Consider the following 16,597-nt stretch of genomic DNA (forward strand, 5'->3'; position numbering starts at 1 on the left):
CATCTTTATTGTTTCTTTTCTTTCTTGTGAACCTCCTAGGAGATAAAACCGAGGAGAACGATTCAGAGAGCGGATTACCCAGAAGAGGGCAGCCTCAAACAGAGCAGGATGCGTAAGTGTACTAAGTGCGTTGTGAGTGCCGTGATTTTCACTTATGAAAGGTTAATATTTCATACAGAAATTAATAATGATTTTTTAAAAAAATTGTAATTCCACAGGCGTGTTTGCTTTGTAAAATATTTTAAATTCTTGTATTTTCTACCACAATCTTATTTTAAGCTATAAGCTCCCTGACGTTATTGGACTTTGGGCAGTCCACGGTTAGTAAAGCACTTAAATGTTTCAGATGAAGTATCTGATAAACTGTTTTCCTAAACTTAACAGATGCGAGTAGGAGAAGTGATAAAATGTGTTAGTAGTAAGGCTGCTAATGTCTTATGTTGTTAGCATTGTTTGATCTTTTCTGTTATGAAAAATGTATTTAATTGTTTATAACATTGCCAGATCTCAGCTGAAAAGTGAACTGAAATTTTCTGCGCCAAAAATTTATTCTCATTCTTCAACACTGGCTCTATATTTGTTCTTGAAATCTTACTATCCTGTTGTGCTGTCCTGCTTTTTTAGGTCATCCTTCAACTTGTCCTGCTTAAGTATACGTTGATTGTTACTCGTGTATTTTGTTGTATGTATTAAATATTTGTATCACAGTTGTATCTGGTGTCCCAGATGCATATTCTCTTGGGGCTAAATATTTTATGCATGCATTTATTTTTGACTAACAAATAGTATTTGTGACATTTATTCAACGAAAGATGCTTCTTATGTTTGAAGTTGTAGCTCTGAATGTGTCTGTGGTTTTGTTTTTTTCTTGTAATGGATGCTTTCCCTCACCATTAGCTTGAAATTTCTTCAGAGTAGGACAGTTAGTGTCTTCTAAGTGATGGAGCTGGACAGGCAGTAGAATTGGGATGGCATTTTAGATAGTAAAAAATAAAATCTTCAAGTTATACCAGTGGAAAGCTGTCAACTGATTAATTGAGGGATTTTTCTGGTTCACTAAATCGCTTGGTCAACACATATAGACTCATTTCTTAATGACATTAACCTTGAATTGCAGAACAATTTGAGTAATCGGAGTCTTCATTGACACGTAAATGTTTGCATTTGATAATTCAATGCAGTTTTTTTAAATGGCTAGATTTGCAGAGGACTAGCAGTTAGTAACATGTCAGTAAAACACATTTATAAATTAACACCTACACAGTAATATTTGTGTGAACTTCCTTACACTTTTATTTTTAGAGGTGGAAAGCGTATTGTACAATACACTGACTTTAGCATTTTCTTTTCTGCATGGCCTTCTGTTCCCGTGTTCAAATATAACAGTAGGAAGGTTTTCTCATACTGTAGTTCTATTCTTAAATTTGGGAGGTTTCTTAGAAGGATGATTCTCCCTTGTGTGGGAGGAAGCAGTAAATAGATCATTTCTTTGTTGTCTCCACTTGATTTGCATGTTGAAATGGTTCAAAGAGAAAACAGCCTAAACATTCATTTTTCAACACATATTCAGTGCAAATCCTTAATCATGCATTAAAGCCTGCCTTTTAGATCTAATCTGATTGTATATTATTTTAAGTTTCATTGCAAAACTCATTAAAAACTGTAAGCTGACTATCCTTACACTGGTAGCAAAATACATTTGTGGCTTAAAAGGGGAGATAGTACAACAAAGGTGAACAAATAACATGATTCCTTGTACGGTCCTATAGTCTGTGGGTTTGAGGAGCCCTTTTGATTAAATTCCTGTTCTTAGCAACAAATGAGTTAAATTCCTGTTTCTACCATTGTCTTCCTGCAGGATCACAAGAAAATCCTCTAATCCTGCTGAACCTGAGTCCCTCTCCTGAAAATTGTGTAAAAATACATGTATTTTTGGCAGTTTGTATATAAATCCTAGGCAAAGGCAAGTTACGTTTGGTGTTATATGACACAACCAGGTTGCACAGCCCATCTGTTCACAGATGGGAAAAAACTCTAGGAAACATTGTAAACATTGATTTTCAGCAAGTGGTGATGTGGCTAATTGCAATTGTTTAACTTTTTACATAGGTTTGTGGAATTGCAGTCCAAAGTGAAAAGTTCATTGGTTAGAATTCTGGAGATAAGAGCAAAGCTGACAAACCTACAGGTCTGGTTTACACTGATTTACTTTTGATAATCTACTTGTAATACAGGATTTGAAATAAAAATTAAAATATTACATGAAACATTTGAGTATTAAGGAATAGGGAAGCAAATAAAATACTTGAAACCAGGCAGGTTTGACTTGGAAATCCAGAAAATGAAACAAAAAAAAAACCCAGAACTTAGTAGATTTTCTTTTTTAAACTAGAGGAGTTGCTTTTCCAAGTACACCATTTTGTAATTTGTATTGCTCCTCATTTTGTACACAAATAAAAGCATATGAAGTAGGTATCAACTATTATTTATAGCTGAAATATGAATTATTACCTCATAGATGTTTATGTCTTTGAAGATTAAATATCCCGTTGTGTTAAAGTGATTGCATTATTTAATTTACCACTAATGTATCATCATTTAGTAGCCTGTTTAATACACGCTAAAATGCAAATCACTTTGCTCTTGTATTCACATTTTGTTTCCTGGATAAGTTTAGCACAAGGTTCATTGCTGTATATCAATATCTGAGAAATAATTCAGCGTACTCAAAGTGTATTGATTTGTTTTACTTGCATGTGTGGTCTGACAATGTTTTATTTACAAAAAGCACTGATACTAATTCAAAATATTTTAATTGAAATGTTTATTTAGAAAAATCTATGGAAAAATCCTTTCTGTTTCTCATGAGATTGATAGTGTATGTTTTTAGGTCTACCATGAGATGCTGAGGAGTGCGTTCAATACAATCTTACACGCTCGCAGATTTTACTAACATATTCTAGCAAGCTTGCACATGTGCCCAAATTGCTTTTCTGGGGATCAAGTGCTAATCTGTTTAAACAGCTGAAGATTTAGGAATGAAGCGTAAATAACGGGAGATTTTTAAGTAACAGTCCGAGGCACCCGATGCCGTTTTCAAGAGCAGCGTGTGCTCTTGCACCCCTCAAATTTTTAGTCATTTGACCTTCTGTGAGGTGGAGTCTCATGCACCGTTTAGAGCTTGATAAAAATTCCAAAAGTTCTTTCTTTCGGATGTTTTAAATAAGTTGTAGACATCTAAGCAGGTAGTTTGGGAATGAGATTTAACCATGTCTTTAATTATGTTTGTTTTTTTTCCAGGCTTTAGAGGGCAGTAGAGAGCTTGAAAATATTATTGGTGTCTCCAACTCGTCTTGCAACTTGAGGGCTGAAGTGCAGAAAACCCAAGTGCTACGTAAGGAGGATTTTCAATAATATTTATCCCCTATATAACAATTTAACGATGATCACTCCAAACGTTTGCTAGAGTTATACCCCACTCTGTGTTTTAACGGAGTGTTATACACCAGGACTCTGACCTGTGAGTTCTTTTTTCAAGACAAATGCACCTTAAAATGTCCTTGTGCATCCAGCCGGGGACATAAAAGAAAGGAAACCCCAACAGCCCGACCTTCCAGCTCACAGGCACAGATGGGGAGGAAAAACGTGCAAGAGCAACACCTTTTCTTATGTAAATAGTTAGATACTTAGTGGGTAGTTAGCTAGTGATTAGGCTAAACGTTTGCACTTTGATTGCGTTGCCTTTCTTCTCTTTTTGCAAGGAAGTTGTTTTGTTTGTTTGCCTGTTAGGAGGATTAGGCTGAATAGAGCTTTCTAGGCTTTAAAAATAGTTATTCATGTGTCTTTAAATGATGGACATACCAGGTGCTTATTGTGTTGGGATTAGGGCACTTTACAGATGGCACATCTGTAATATTTTTCCAAAGCACCAAGAAAGCCGAAGATTTTAATTTATATGTGTCCACTTGAGGAAATTTTTTATCCTTAATCCATGTCAGAGGTTCTTGGGACATGAGAACCCTTAGCAGTGAAAACTGCATTCGTACTTCTCTTCCCAGCTGCCTCTGCAACTTGATGGGGAAATATTCTAATGCAAAAAACTTACGGCGTGGATAATAGCAGGAAAATAAAAACAAACAAACAAACCAAACCACAACCACCACTTGCTTTCAGGGACAAGAAATAAAGATCTGCCTTTCCAGGTCATTCCTTTCAGAGTTAAAAGGGATGAGTGGCAGCTGTAGGCACCAATCTTTATGCTTCAGAACAGTTTGTTCATTTGTTTTCACAACAGCAACCCCTTTTATCTGTACCCACATGACACATTTCAGTACAGGCATGTGTCTAAGACTGCATTTACCTGCCACCACTTCTCCTCAAAGGTTTGCATAATAACATTATTCTTGTAGACTTTTCAGCCCAGCCTCTAGTTTCCAGCTGAGCAGGGAACATGAATAAATATGCATATACTTAGTCCCTGGGTCCAGTCTCTGGACAAGCATACAAAGATGATAAAACAGTTTCTTAACGTGCAGCAAATGTGATGTTCTGCTGGCTGACCTTGTTGTACAACCTCTCTGGTTGCTCTGTTTTCTGCAGAATGTAAAACATTGGAACCAGCTCTGGGACTGGTTCTTGGTTCGCAGCTGGAAACAGGTGAGCTGTAAAGCCACAGGTGCGAGAGAATTTTTCTTCCCAAGGAGCGCTGTGACTCCTCCAGAGCATTAGACCATGAGTACCAGCCATGGAATTTATGCACCGCACAATTCCAGCGACTACTGTTGTTTAAATTACCGTTTCTTTCCTAATTTGTATACCAATGCTCGTTCTGTTTTCATTTTGCATGTGTATACACTGTACTGGTTCCCACTGTAATGCATATAACCAGATGCTTTCTTATCCAAAATGAAGTTTCCTGCAAACAGGCTGTGTTTACATTACTACCCTACACTGTGGATAGGGCAGTGACTGTCCAAATCACCTCAGACCTATCTTCTGTTGTGTTCACTTCTTGGTGCCTTCAAAATGGGAAAGAATCCTCTTTCCCCATCTCTGAATTAGGAACAAAGCCCCGTGTCAGCACAAGAAGACAGAAATGGGAACGAAACGTGGTATGAGGCTCCTAAGTGCAGCTTCTCAAACTTATGTTCATTTTGAAAGTGTTTTGTTAATTTTTTTGAGCACAACTATGTAAGTAAATGGATTTTTTTGCCATGACTTGAAGAAAAATCCAAATATTTTGAAAGCGAAAACAGAGACACAGGTAGTATTCTCCTTGAAATCTCTGGGACTACATTGATTAATTTCAGATTTATTTCTTCACTAGTGAGTCAAGCAGAAGAACGGCAGCTGTTGAAAAGAAACCATGGAAAACTTCCTACAAGAGGTAAGAAGCTTTTTATAACTCTTGGGTTTTGATGAGTCCTTTTAGATGATTGCTTCTTAGTTCTTTTCACTTGAAATAACTTGAGTAACTTTAGTAGGTGAAAATTACGATAATCAAATGTGTTTCTTCTGAAAACTTTTGCTCTACTCAAATGTAAATTTCATCTATTCTGCTATTTTCATTGTAATGGGTATTCCTCCATAAAACTGTGCAAGGAGAAGAAATCATCAATGGTCTTGCACTTGAACCATGGTCTAGAAATAAGTAAAATCAAGTCCTAGAGAGTTTACCTACATTTTTTTGTGCCTGTTATCCTCGTTCTTCCTCACTCTTCTCCCTCTCCCTCTGCATTTTCAGTGTATAAGCCCAGTAGCTTGCAGCCTTTGCAGCAAAACCTTTTTCACCTTCTATGTGTTGTGAGGTATTTAGCACAGTGGGGGACTGTGGAGGCCTAACTATTAGGTTTCTTCATAATTAGTGCTATGAAAATATTTGAAGTTGGTGGCATGTAATGTGGTATGGCCCCCACAGCCACTTGAGTGCCTTGTCTGGCTGGGAAGGTGGCAGGAGGACACACACAGGATTTATTTGTCCTCTCACACCCAGTAAAATCAACAAACATTCACCACGGATGTTCTGATGTTTCTGTTATCTTCATGCATTCTGCCTTAAAACAGAGCAAAATCAAAATTAAAATCCGTGATGGCATCTCTGCTGCTGTCCCTTCGTGTCACAAGCAGCTCTTTGATTTTACTTGCGTTTGATTTCACGTGGGCCTAACGTCTTTCTGCTGTGGGGAATTCTCTTAAAGGAAAGAAAACGGATCCAACTTAAGTTTCCTCGGCTCCAGCAGATTACCACAAAATGAAAAGGAGTGCCATCGGTTTTTAAGGAATTTGGCTCATTTGTGCAATGTGCTCTTTGTGATTTACAGCTCCCCGTGTCCTGTCGGAGCCATCGCAGCCCCCGCCTGGCGCGGCTAATGCTGAGCGCCATGGGCCATTGCAGACTGAAACAGCCAGTGCTCCCTTTGTGCGCTGCTTGGTAATGCTCACCACGATATCCGTTTATAGTTCCATCTTTGCTCTAGAAACTACCCCCCAACGCTAAACATATATCTAGTGATCAGTCTTGTTAGGTGAGAAATGAGATATTTTGTGAAAGTAGGATAGAAAATAGAATTATGAGTTTAAGCAGAGCAATTTTGATGGAGTTTCGATGTCAATTTTGCTTTAATAAAGAATAAATTCAATTTTACAGTCTTGAAAATACAGCAGTAAGAGAGGCGAAGAAGTATGTGATAAAAGAAAAGCACTCGGAGATGTTTTACTTTGCCTTTTAGCTTTGCGTGTGTTTTTTTCATAATTATTTTTAATTAGTTATGCTCAAGACTTAAAACTTATGACTGCTCTGTGGCTTGATACAGAGGGAATGTCACATTATCATCACATGGTGAGGCATGAAATTTATTTACTTTACGTAAACAACCTCTACTTAAAACAACTTAATACAAAACATTCCTCGCTCAATGGGCGGCATTATGTAGAACTCAGTATATCATTTTGTGTGACCAGCACAAAAAATGGCGCCATTGTGTGTCCATGACTAGCATTTCCAGTAAACAAAATGTTTTTTAATAGAATGTAAGCAAACTGTAAAGCAGCTGCCAAGAGATGAAATCTAGTCGGTATGTTGCCGTCCAAAATATGCCTGTGTGTGCTGAGAATGAATGTGTAGGTTGCGATATGCATATTTTAAAGGAAAAGTTAATAGGTTCAAAGTTGCAAGGAGTGAAGTTAATGTTCAAAAAGGGAATATTACAAATTATACTAATACTTTGCTTCTTAAAAATAAAAACACTGACATAAATCGTGTCCATGACTGTCTGCTGTCCAAGGAAGAAACGAGAGAGTGTTAGAGAAGCCCGAATACTTGCCGTGTTAAGGAAAACTATTTTCAGGCTCTAGCTTGTAATGAAATAAAAATTACTTTATTTTCTATGGTGTTGTTCATCTTGCCAAGCCCCTGGGCCAGTACGGTCACCCTTATTCTGTTCAGTTCTAAACATTTCATTTTGACCGAAGTTTGTGCTGTTTGCAGCAGTAGCGCTGGCTTTCCAAGGGACTAGGGCAGGGTTAACCAGGTGGATTTTCATTTAACGCCATTGGAAATTACTAATGAAAGCAAAGCTGGGCAGGTTAATGACCAAGTAATACTGAGCTCGCACTCACCTCCTCAGTTTTATTGAAGACTGTGTATGGTGAAACATAAAATCCCATTTCAGAAACACTGCAAAATAGAGACACAATAAGCAGAGTTCCTTCCCATACAGATGAAATGGTAACAGTACAGTATTCCACCATTTAAATCAAGTTTACAATATATTTCTACCTCATTCTCAAATAAACCTTTAGACATAGCTGCCTCCCGCTTATCCTTCCTCTTCTTCCTCCTTTGGGATCTTCTGGGAAAAAGGGGAGTACATCAGACTTCAGATGTATATTTTCTGGAACATATCTGCGGATTTTTCTGACTGTAAAAGCCTAACATAAGAAACATAGTTTTATTTCTTAGCCCAACTTTGTGTTCACTTGCAGGGAAGTCATTATACCTTTGCTGGGAAAAGTAAGTCTTGTGAACTGGCTAATCAGAAATATATTAAGTGAACTGAATGAATTCACAAGTAAATTTATTCAGAAACTGAGTTTCTTTCCAGAGTTTCCACTCCTTGAGAGCAAATGGAACAAACACCATGGTTGCCTGTGCTTACAGCAAATACTCACTTGGCAGGGAGGTGACGAGGTGGACGCAGGGGCTGGACCTGGTTATTGGGAAAGGCCTTTTTGCCTCTTTCTTAAGAAAAGTATTTTTGCTCATAAGGCTTTTCTACCACTGGACATGGGGAAAAGATAATCTCAGTTACTTTATACCTGGGTGTGAACACTTGCATGAAGCAAAACTGAATTACAGATCCCAGGTTGAAGGGACCTCAAGGACCATCTGGTCCCACCTTTCTTGGCACAAACCCGGTCTAGACAAGCTGGGCCAGCCCCCTGTCCAGCTCAATCTGAAAAGCATCTGATGTTGGGGAATCCACCACTTCCCCGGGGAGATCATTCCAGTGGCCGATTGTTCTCATCCTTGAATTAAGACCCTTGAATGCTGAGTGTGTGAGTGCGCACAAGGACTTAGTGCAACCCCCCGTTATTTTGAATGTTCCCATGCAGAAACCCAGAGAAGCGATCCTGCCCTCCCGCATTTACAGTCACAGCTAATTGTGAGATTTCCCCGAAGCACACCTAGAGAAGGAGCGTGTTGTATTCTAATTTGTATTGTGTGGATTTAAACTGTTGTTGCTCAGGCTAAGTTTGACTGTCCGTCTTCTCTCATTGCGTGCAAGAGGGTCTTGTTTCAGTTGGGAACCCTGCAGAGCCCTTCGCAGTCTGGAAGAGGTGACAAAAAACACTCAGCCTGGTATCCAAAATCTGCAGTGCCGGTGATTTACCCAGACAAGTTGGCTACAGAAAGGTGAAGGAGCTGGGGCCAGGTTTCTGTTTGACCCCACGTGCTCTTCCCCAGCAGGTCCCGGTTCTGTAGGGTTGTACCTGCACCTTCAGAGTGTGTGTTTCCAAACACAACCTGAGATTTGAGAAGTGTCTGGGTCTGAGGTCACTGACATGATGAGCTTTTTGGATGGAATGAAGGGGGCAAATCACAAACCTCCCCAATGATTTAACATCCTCCGCTATGTAGATGAAATATTAAGCTATTAACTTCTGTGGCAGATACAGAAATGCACATGAGATGTACGACTATAGGCCTCAGATGTGTATACATATAGAACTGTCAACCTGCGTTTTGTATGTAGGTGTCAGCCACGTTTATTAATGAGTTTCACACTTGTGTTTTATACTCTATTTTCCTATGCACCTTGGTACAGATGCAATAGCTATTAATTTTTAATTCTGGTGATTCTAGACTTCAGAGTATTAAGCTTAATGAAAAATTAAAAAGAATTGTAGTTCTTTCAACAGTTACATGTAGCAACTCTTCCATGAGAATAAATACTGCATTCTCCCATGAATATAATTATTTTAAATAAGAAAGAAAAGAAAAAAAACATTAGTTTGGACTCAGTAGCAATTATATGTTTAAGAGGTGTAAATAACTTGCTATCCAGACATTACAAATATCCAGGTGCTCTGTATGTGCTGATGACAACAAAATTGAAAAGAAAGACTGTAATAATTCTGACTGGTTTTCTCTGCAGAAGATATTGATTATTTGTGTGTGGTGAGAGATTTGGAAAATTCAATTAAAGGAGTTGTGCAAAGGTTTCATAAATTTTCCTTGTACAGCGTGTACACAGACATTGTTGCGTATTAAATCAATGCAGCACTTCACAATATATTTTCTTTGAAACATAAAAATAAATAACATTTAAACAGTTCTGCTTACTACAGAAACAAATTTTATTTTCTGTGAAGCATTTAGTCATGTGCTATCACTGACTCATACACATTTGCCAGCTGTAACAAATTTTATAGACGTTTTCTCCAGAGACATAGCTCATATACTATGAATTTTTAAATGAGCAAATGGTGAAGAAGGGATGTCAGCAATATAAAAATTGATCAGTTAAAAGATAAAAGCATAAGTAAAGAGATTTGTATGGTAGTCTTAATAGGTTTTATTAAATAAAAATACTATAAAAAGACAGTAATGAATAGACTGAAGGTTTTAACTGTGGTTGAGGTGGAGAAAAATTATTCCGGCACATTTAGTAGAAGATTGGTTTTATATCACCTGACAGGTGAACATTTTTTTTCTCTCAGCTTTTTAGATCTGTAAATGTTTTAGAGCGGTTCCAACTTGGAAAAGAACGGCGGTGGAAAAGGAGGGGGAAAGAAACTTGGGACGATTCTGCTGCCAACCCACAAAACGAAACAAAAAGCTTGAAGTGCTACAACAAGCATTTTAAGTTTTTGGAGCATATGAGTAGTAAATCATATTATTTGTTTACTTGAATATTTAAATTTTAATGCCATCTGTATAAATATTACTATAAATAGGGCTGTTTTGTCTAAAGGTGCTATAATGATATATGCTTGGAAAGAAAGCTGGCTTGACTTAAAGCTGTTTTATGTGAATCTGGGCAGTTTATGTTTTTTAAGACAGCTTCTCAGAGTGAGATGCAGACCTTGGCACGGTCACTTTGGCACGTACGGGTTCTCCAAGTACTGCGTAGTCAGAATGACGGTCAGTGATGAAAAGGTTCGTGAAGACCGAATTAGGAAGTTGCATTTAGGACAAAGAAACCAACTTGTAATTAAATCTCAGTCTTTCTCTGTTACTGGTGATACAAGACTAGACAGTGTCCTATTTGAAGCAATAGTTAGTGGTATTTTTTTGATGATAATTCATGTAAACAAATGGTGTTTATTAGGTATAATGCTGAAAAGTTGTACCTGAGGCGAAGTTGAACTGGGTGCCTGTTTTCTGGAGTAACCGAATGAGACCCGTCTCAGAACAGGATTGCTGGTGCGACCTGGCTCAGCTCTGCCTCGTGTCAGATCCACAGGCAGGGCTTGTGCGTCACGTCCTGAACAGGAGCTTGTGACACTGACGAAATCACAGCGTGACAAATGAGGACTGAGGAGAATCTTCCCCACCGCAACCCATGGCTTGGGTGCCTCTCTCTGTCTGGGTTTCTGTGCAGCCCCTTTCCTCAGAGTAGGAATCTTCTCAGCTACAAGCCACTGTAAATATTGTTCTTGGTATGTTTAATGTAGAGTAAATAATTCTGAAATCTCTTCACCCATTTGCGGTGGTGGAATCAAAACACAATAGGAACCATTAGCAGACACTAAGGGTTCAGAGACCAGTGCTGCTCCTCTGCTGCAGAAAAGCCATTTGGAAAGGCCGGGCCTGGGGCGCACCTGCTGCCCGCCCCTTGTCCCGGGTGTTCTCATTCCCGGAGTTCCTTTGTCCCCTGCTCCTCCAGCCACCTGCTCAGCCTCCCCCTGCCCTGCTCCAGCGCGGGCTCAGGTGGGGTTGTCTCTCTTTTTGCCATCCCTTCACAGGTTGTTCTTAGGCAATCAGTCCTTGATTGGATTCTGCTGAATCTGCTGATATGGTCCTCATGGATTTTTATTTATTCTTTTATTATTAACAGGAAAAAAAAAAAAGAAGGGCCAGCTTCTAATGCTCATGATACATTTTGTTCTGCTTTGTCATTGTTGGTAATAATGTAATGCATGTGTGCACACTCACAAATGCTTAAGACCTTCTCCTAAATTACTGTAGAAGTAAAAGGGATTTTGTTAACCACTGCAATAACTTATTTAACTCATGTTTTCACAAATTCTATAGTAACACCGTTGTTCTGTTTATCAAAACTGATGTTTATTAGGGAGGTGGTTCTCAGGGACATGGGTTGGAGGTCAACTTGATAGCGTTGGGTTAAGGGCAGGACTTGATGATCTTCAAAGGTCTTTTCCAACCAGAATGGTTCTGTGATTCTCCACAGAGTACGTTCAGACCGGCAGCAGCTCCGCGTTCCTGAAGTCGCTCCGTGGCTGCGATGCGCAGCCCCTGGTCCCTGCACCGCTGCCACGCACAGGTAGTGTCACCACACGGGCTGGGCACCTGGGTTTCAAGCATTTGCAGAGTGAGCGGCATGTGGGCCTGCACTTGTCTGTAAAGCTTGACGGGAAAGCAGGTGTTACTCTGCATGTGGCATTGCTTGTTACCGGCTTCTTAAACAAAATAACAAATCGAATCTATAGAAACACTGTTCCACTCTAAAACCCCCAATAGCATTTCTCCTCCAGTTTCTAACTGGGCATTTTTTCAGGAATAGCAATTCAGCTGTAATTACGTGTTAGAAAAGCAAGCAAATCTGTGTACTTCAGATTGGACCTTCTGAAGTGCCTGACTATGTGCTGGAATTGGGCGAGGGGGCTGTGGGGTCCACATCCGCTCGCTTAGTGTTCCCGCAGCAGAAAGCATGAAACAATATCCTAACAGGACACTTTAAGATGCGGTTAATGGATTTTTACATTCTTCCTCCTTTGGCTATTGGTCTTTGTTCCAGTGTTGTAAGGAGAAGCCCAATTAGCAGCTGACGTCTGTCATCATGTATTGCATGTGCATGAGAAAACTGGTTGCTCATATCCTTCCAGTGAGAAAAAGAAGTTTCTAAAGACGAGAATATCTGCAGGTTATATTGATTCCCTGTATAGCGTGAGAAGCTCTCTCCTTTGGAAAGCTCAAGTGTTCTAATCCTGTAATTGAAGAATATGGAAAAGCAGATCTACAGCTTTTATAAGCTGTAGAACTGAGTTAGTGCAGGGGGAGCTCAGGCACAGGCATTTTGCTTCTCAATGAAGGTTAAATTGTATTTTGTAATCACAAGTAACCCAGTAGCAAAAAGAAGAAAAGCTTTAAGCCCTGATTGCCCACAAGCTCGTGTTCCTCTAATATCATCAGCTGCTTAGGCCAGAGATGCTTTCTACCCCTTACTCATCCCAAACCAGCGACCACACCAAAGGCTGGAACAGAGTAATAATGGGACAGGAGAACAGAGTGTGTCCTCGTTAGCAGCTCGTTTTCTCCATTCATAATTTCTGGGTCCTGCAGAAAGCAGAGTGGCCTTTCTGTGGATTATCCAATAACCAGTTTCGCTTTTGCAGTGGCTTCTTAGCTTCAGCTAAACTCACACTGCCCACAAGTCTGAGGCTTCAATTTGACGTTAGTTCACTCACATCTCAATTAGTTCATGTTCTTATAGCTGGAGGGTATCGTGTAGTCAGTGAATAGTGTGTTTGTACCATAAGTCAAAAAAACCCCACATTTACTTCTGGTTCTCTATCCCTTCCCAAGCATGACCAAGACTATCCAGCCTTTTGCATTCCTTTTGTATAAAAAAAATACGGTTGTGATAGCTAAATGATTTTTAGCAACTATTTTTCAATTTTTTGTACAGCTAAAAACTACAGCACTTCCGTAAAACATCGTAAGATGTTACTGTGGTTCCAGGGAGACCGTCTGTGTGTGTTTTTTCTTTAAGGCAGTGAGGCCAGTACTGGCCAGAGGACAGACATACAGTGCTGCACAGATCACATGCATGATGATGCTGTTGCCTAATTGCTATTTATTTTAGTCATTCCTTATCTCCACACAGGCATTATGTGAAAAATGCATTCCTCATCAGCCCAAACTTCTACATCTGCTTGACTGGACTTAAAAGGAGAGAAGAAATGTCTGTAAACCAATCTCCCCAGCAAATACCAGTTCGGGATTGCTCGTTGCGCCAGGCAGGTGCACATCTAGATAAAATTTCTGGCATCTATTTAAACTTAACAATGTGCACAACCAGATAATCTCAATGTAAATAATACATCATGGTTGGTTTATGCAAGCGCGTGTACAAAGTGCTGGTTTAGACTCGCTGCTGTAAAGTAACCCTCCCTGCAAGAACTGCCTGGGACATAATAATGTTAAAAGATGAACTTTGGATCCCAGGTGTCCAGTGGGAAATGGTTGTGTCCCGCTGGGGTGGGGTCAGGGGGTGCACACTCTCATTTAATGAATTAATTATCCCCCCCAAGCTAGCCAAACATAATTTCAATGAAAGCATCTAGTTTTGTGACAGCCTGCCCCCCCAAAAAAATTATTTTTCTAACGACAATTGGGCTCAAAAGAAGAGGCAGCTTGTGGGGCGGGAATTGGTCTGAGTGCTGAACACATTTCACTTGCCACAGGTGGGGACCTTTTGTCATCCACAACCCACCACACACCACAGAAAGCTATCGGCTTCAAGTCCACAGCATTAAACACACGGCTCTAACAACATCTGCTTTTTAGGTCAACATTTTGGTTTAGTTTTGGTACTTAATGATGTATGAGGAGAGTTGTTATAAACCAGTTTCTTTTCTATTATCCTCTTAGCCACCTCTACAACTTGGCGAACACCCCATGTCTCAAATCAGCGAGTGGGGCGCAGCCTCTCATGTTGAAGGAGTGCAGTCAAATGTCTGGGGTTTGGTTTGGGGTTTTTTTGCCAGAGAAAACAAGTTCAATGTGAACACACACACCTGAACATCCTTTCCACCACTGCCAAGAATTGTTACTCAAACAGATAAACACATTCTTACAACTAAAATTTTGAGAACCAAAGTGACAAATGTGTTCCAGTGTGTGGTTAAACATATGCACACTCAAGCTTTGTGAGTTATTAATACTGATTGGGAGTTATTAATTAATTACTAATTAATAAAAATGGTTTTGCGCTTTAATACTCGTGCAGTCTGATTGGAAAAAATGTCAGTAAGTGTTTGGTTCCTATTTCCCATCTCCCGCAGCCTCTCGGGAGCTTTCTGGCCTGTTGGGTTTGTTGTCCGTACCCGGTTCCCCAGCTGATGACTTTGGGTGACAACGGCAGGTGAGCCTGAAGCAGCAGGAGTTTATAGAACCTGATTGTAATGTCTGGAGCTGGACATTAAATAATTATCAATCTGCAAAGGAACTCTGTGCCAGTCTAAATCAAGCTGTTCAGTGTAGTCTTAGAAAAACAAAACTTTCTGTGGAAGTATCATTAAATGTGATGATGGACAACACTGAGTTACACACTGTGGCAATTATTAAATACCATTAAAATTGGTATATAGTAATTTTTTAGGGAAATACAAAGTAATACACTAAGATTTAGCTGCAAATGCTCCTCATTCATGCCTTTGCTATTTAAGCACAGTTTGTTTGACCTCTGGGTGTACCAGGTGTTTGCCTTTCAGAAGCAGCTGGTCTGTTAGAACCATTTCCAGTTCCACAGCGAGTGGATCCCAGGACTCTCACTTCATCACCCCTGGAGCCACTCAAGGACAAAGAAAAAGGACACAGGAGACCCCCAAAACTCGTGTTGTATATGGGGGGAGGAATTGCACCACCACCTCATGAGGAATGGGTAATTAGAACCCGAAGCTGTTCTGCTTCCTTTGATCTTAATTTGCTGTTTCACCCGTTATTTCACTGGCAGTAAATGTTCTCAAGCTGCCACAGCTCCTCTCAGAGAAAACACCGGAGGGTTTGGCTTTCACAGCCTCTGCAGACAAAGATTCCTATTTATGTGTCCTGATACACATCAACGCCGCTCAGCCCACACTTGTCAAAAGCAAGGCCGTGCTGTGGGCAGAGCTCTTGCATGCCTCCCTTGGAGTCACACCCACAGAAAAATCCTAAACTTGTGAAAATATTTAAGTTTTGTTGCTTTATAGTTAACTGTTACAGTATAGGTGAACTGCTAAACTGTACTCACTCCTGATAATGTCACCATTAATATCCAGGAGCACCTTTTTATTTTGTCGTAGCTGCTGTGGGTGCAATGTCAGCTGTGGTTACTTTTTCCACAACAAATAAAGCTGGAAAAACTGAATTAATACACTCAGCGTGTAGAGACTTCATGTGCAGGATTCATAACTCACAGTTGGAAGTTCCCGAACAGCTGATTCACACACAACCAACGCTGCAGAGCCCCAGAATGTGCGAATGGCCACGAGTTTGGTATGTGAGAGCGTGGTCAGGTCAGGGGACACGGCTTCAAACAGTCATAGCTTTGCTTTTATATATATATACACACACACATATCTATAGGGGGAGAGCAGAATGAAAAAAAAGACTGACTCCTAATTAAACTATAGCACCATGAATTGCTTCATGATCTCCTACATGCTTTGTTATGTATGTATTCAATCAATTTATATTCTCTGAACTGTTGGCATTGGAGGCTGCACTGTGCAGAGGGAGAAACTGCAGCTTAACTCAGTTTATACATTTGCAAATCACTGTGCAATAAGTGGTGGGGTTTGAGGTGTTTCTCTTTTTTTCTTCGAAGAGCCTGGTATGTGCACAATTATTTCAGTAGAACCAAGATTTTTTTGGCTTTTCAACCTCATCAGAAACGGTTGTTGAGAGTCACAAGATCCACCAGCATTAAAACCAAATAATAGCTACTGATCTGCAGCAAAGAACAAAATGTTCTCCAACCCACCGCATCTGCAAGAACCTTCCCAGACGTCACAACCTCCAGCTCTGCGTATCTCTGCGGCTGACGCAATTCTTCTGGTGTTTCTGGTTTGGAAAATGTCACGTTATAACAGAAGGAAAGCAAAAGGCTGTGGGGGAACTGAAGCTGCTGCAGAGTTGCTGTTGTAT

At 39.9% G+C, this 16,597-nt stretch overlaps 1 protein-coding gene across 1 annotated transcript in view; it reads left to right on the forward strand.

Annotated features, from left to right (window-relative positions):
• The window catches only part of ITGB3BP (integrin subunit beta 3 binding protein), a 28,148-nt gene extending 13,465 nt beyond the window's left edge, over nucleotides 1-14,683 (forward strand). The window contains exons 4-9 of the mRNA XM_082053197.1: nucleotides 40-112; nucleotides 2,110-2,188; nucleotides 3,301-3,394; nucleotides 5,327-5,386; nucleotides 11,916-12,008; nucleotides 13,572-14,683. Of these exons, the coding sequence (XP_081909323.1) occupies nucleotides 40-112; nucleotides 2,110-2,188; nucleotides 3,301-3,394; nucleotides 5,327-5,386; nucleotides 11,916-12,008; nucleotides 13,572-13,582 (410 nt within the window). The 3' untranslated portion in view covers nucleotides 13,583-14,683. The remainder of the gene's footprint in view (nucleotides 1-39; nucleotides 113-2,109; nucleotides 2,189-3,300; nucleotides 3,395-5,326; nucleotides 5,387-11,915; nucleotides 12,009-13,571) is intronic.
• Nucleotides 14,684-16,597: the final 1,914 nt, after the last annotated feature.

The sequence above is a fragment of the Streptopelia decaocto genome (assembly GCF_964273445.1).
Source record: "Streptopelia decaocto genome assembly, chromosome: 5".
NCBI lineage: Eukaryota > Metazoa > Chordata > Aves > Columbiformes > Columbidae > Streptopelia > Streptopelia decaocto.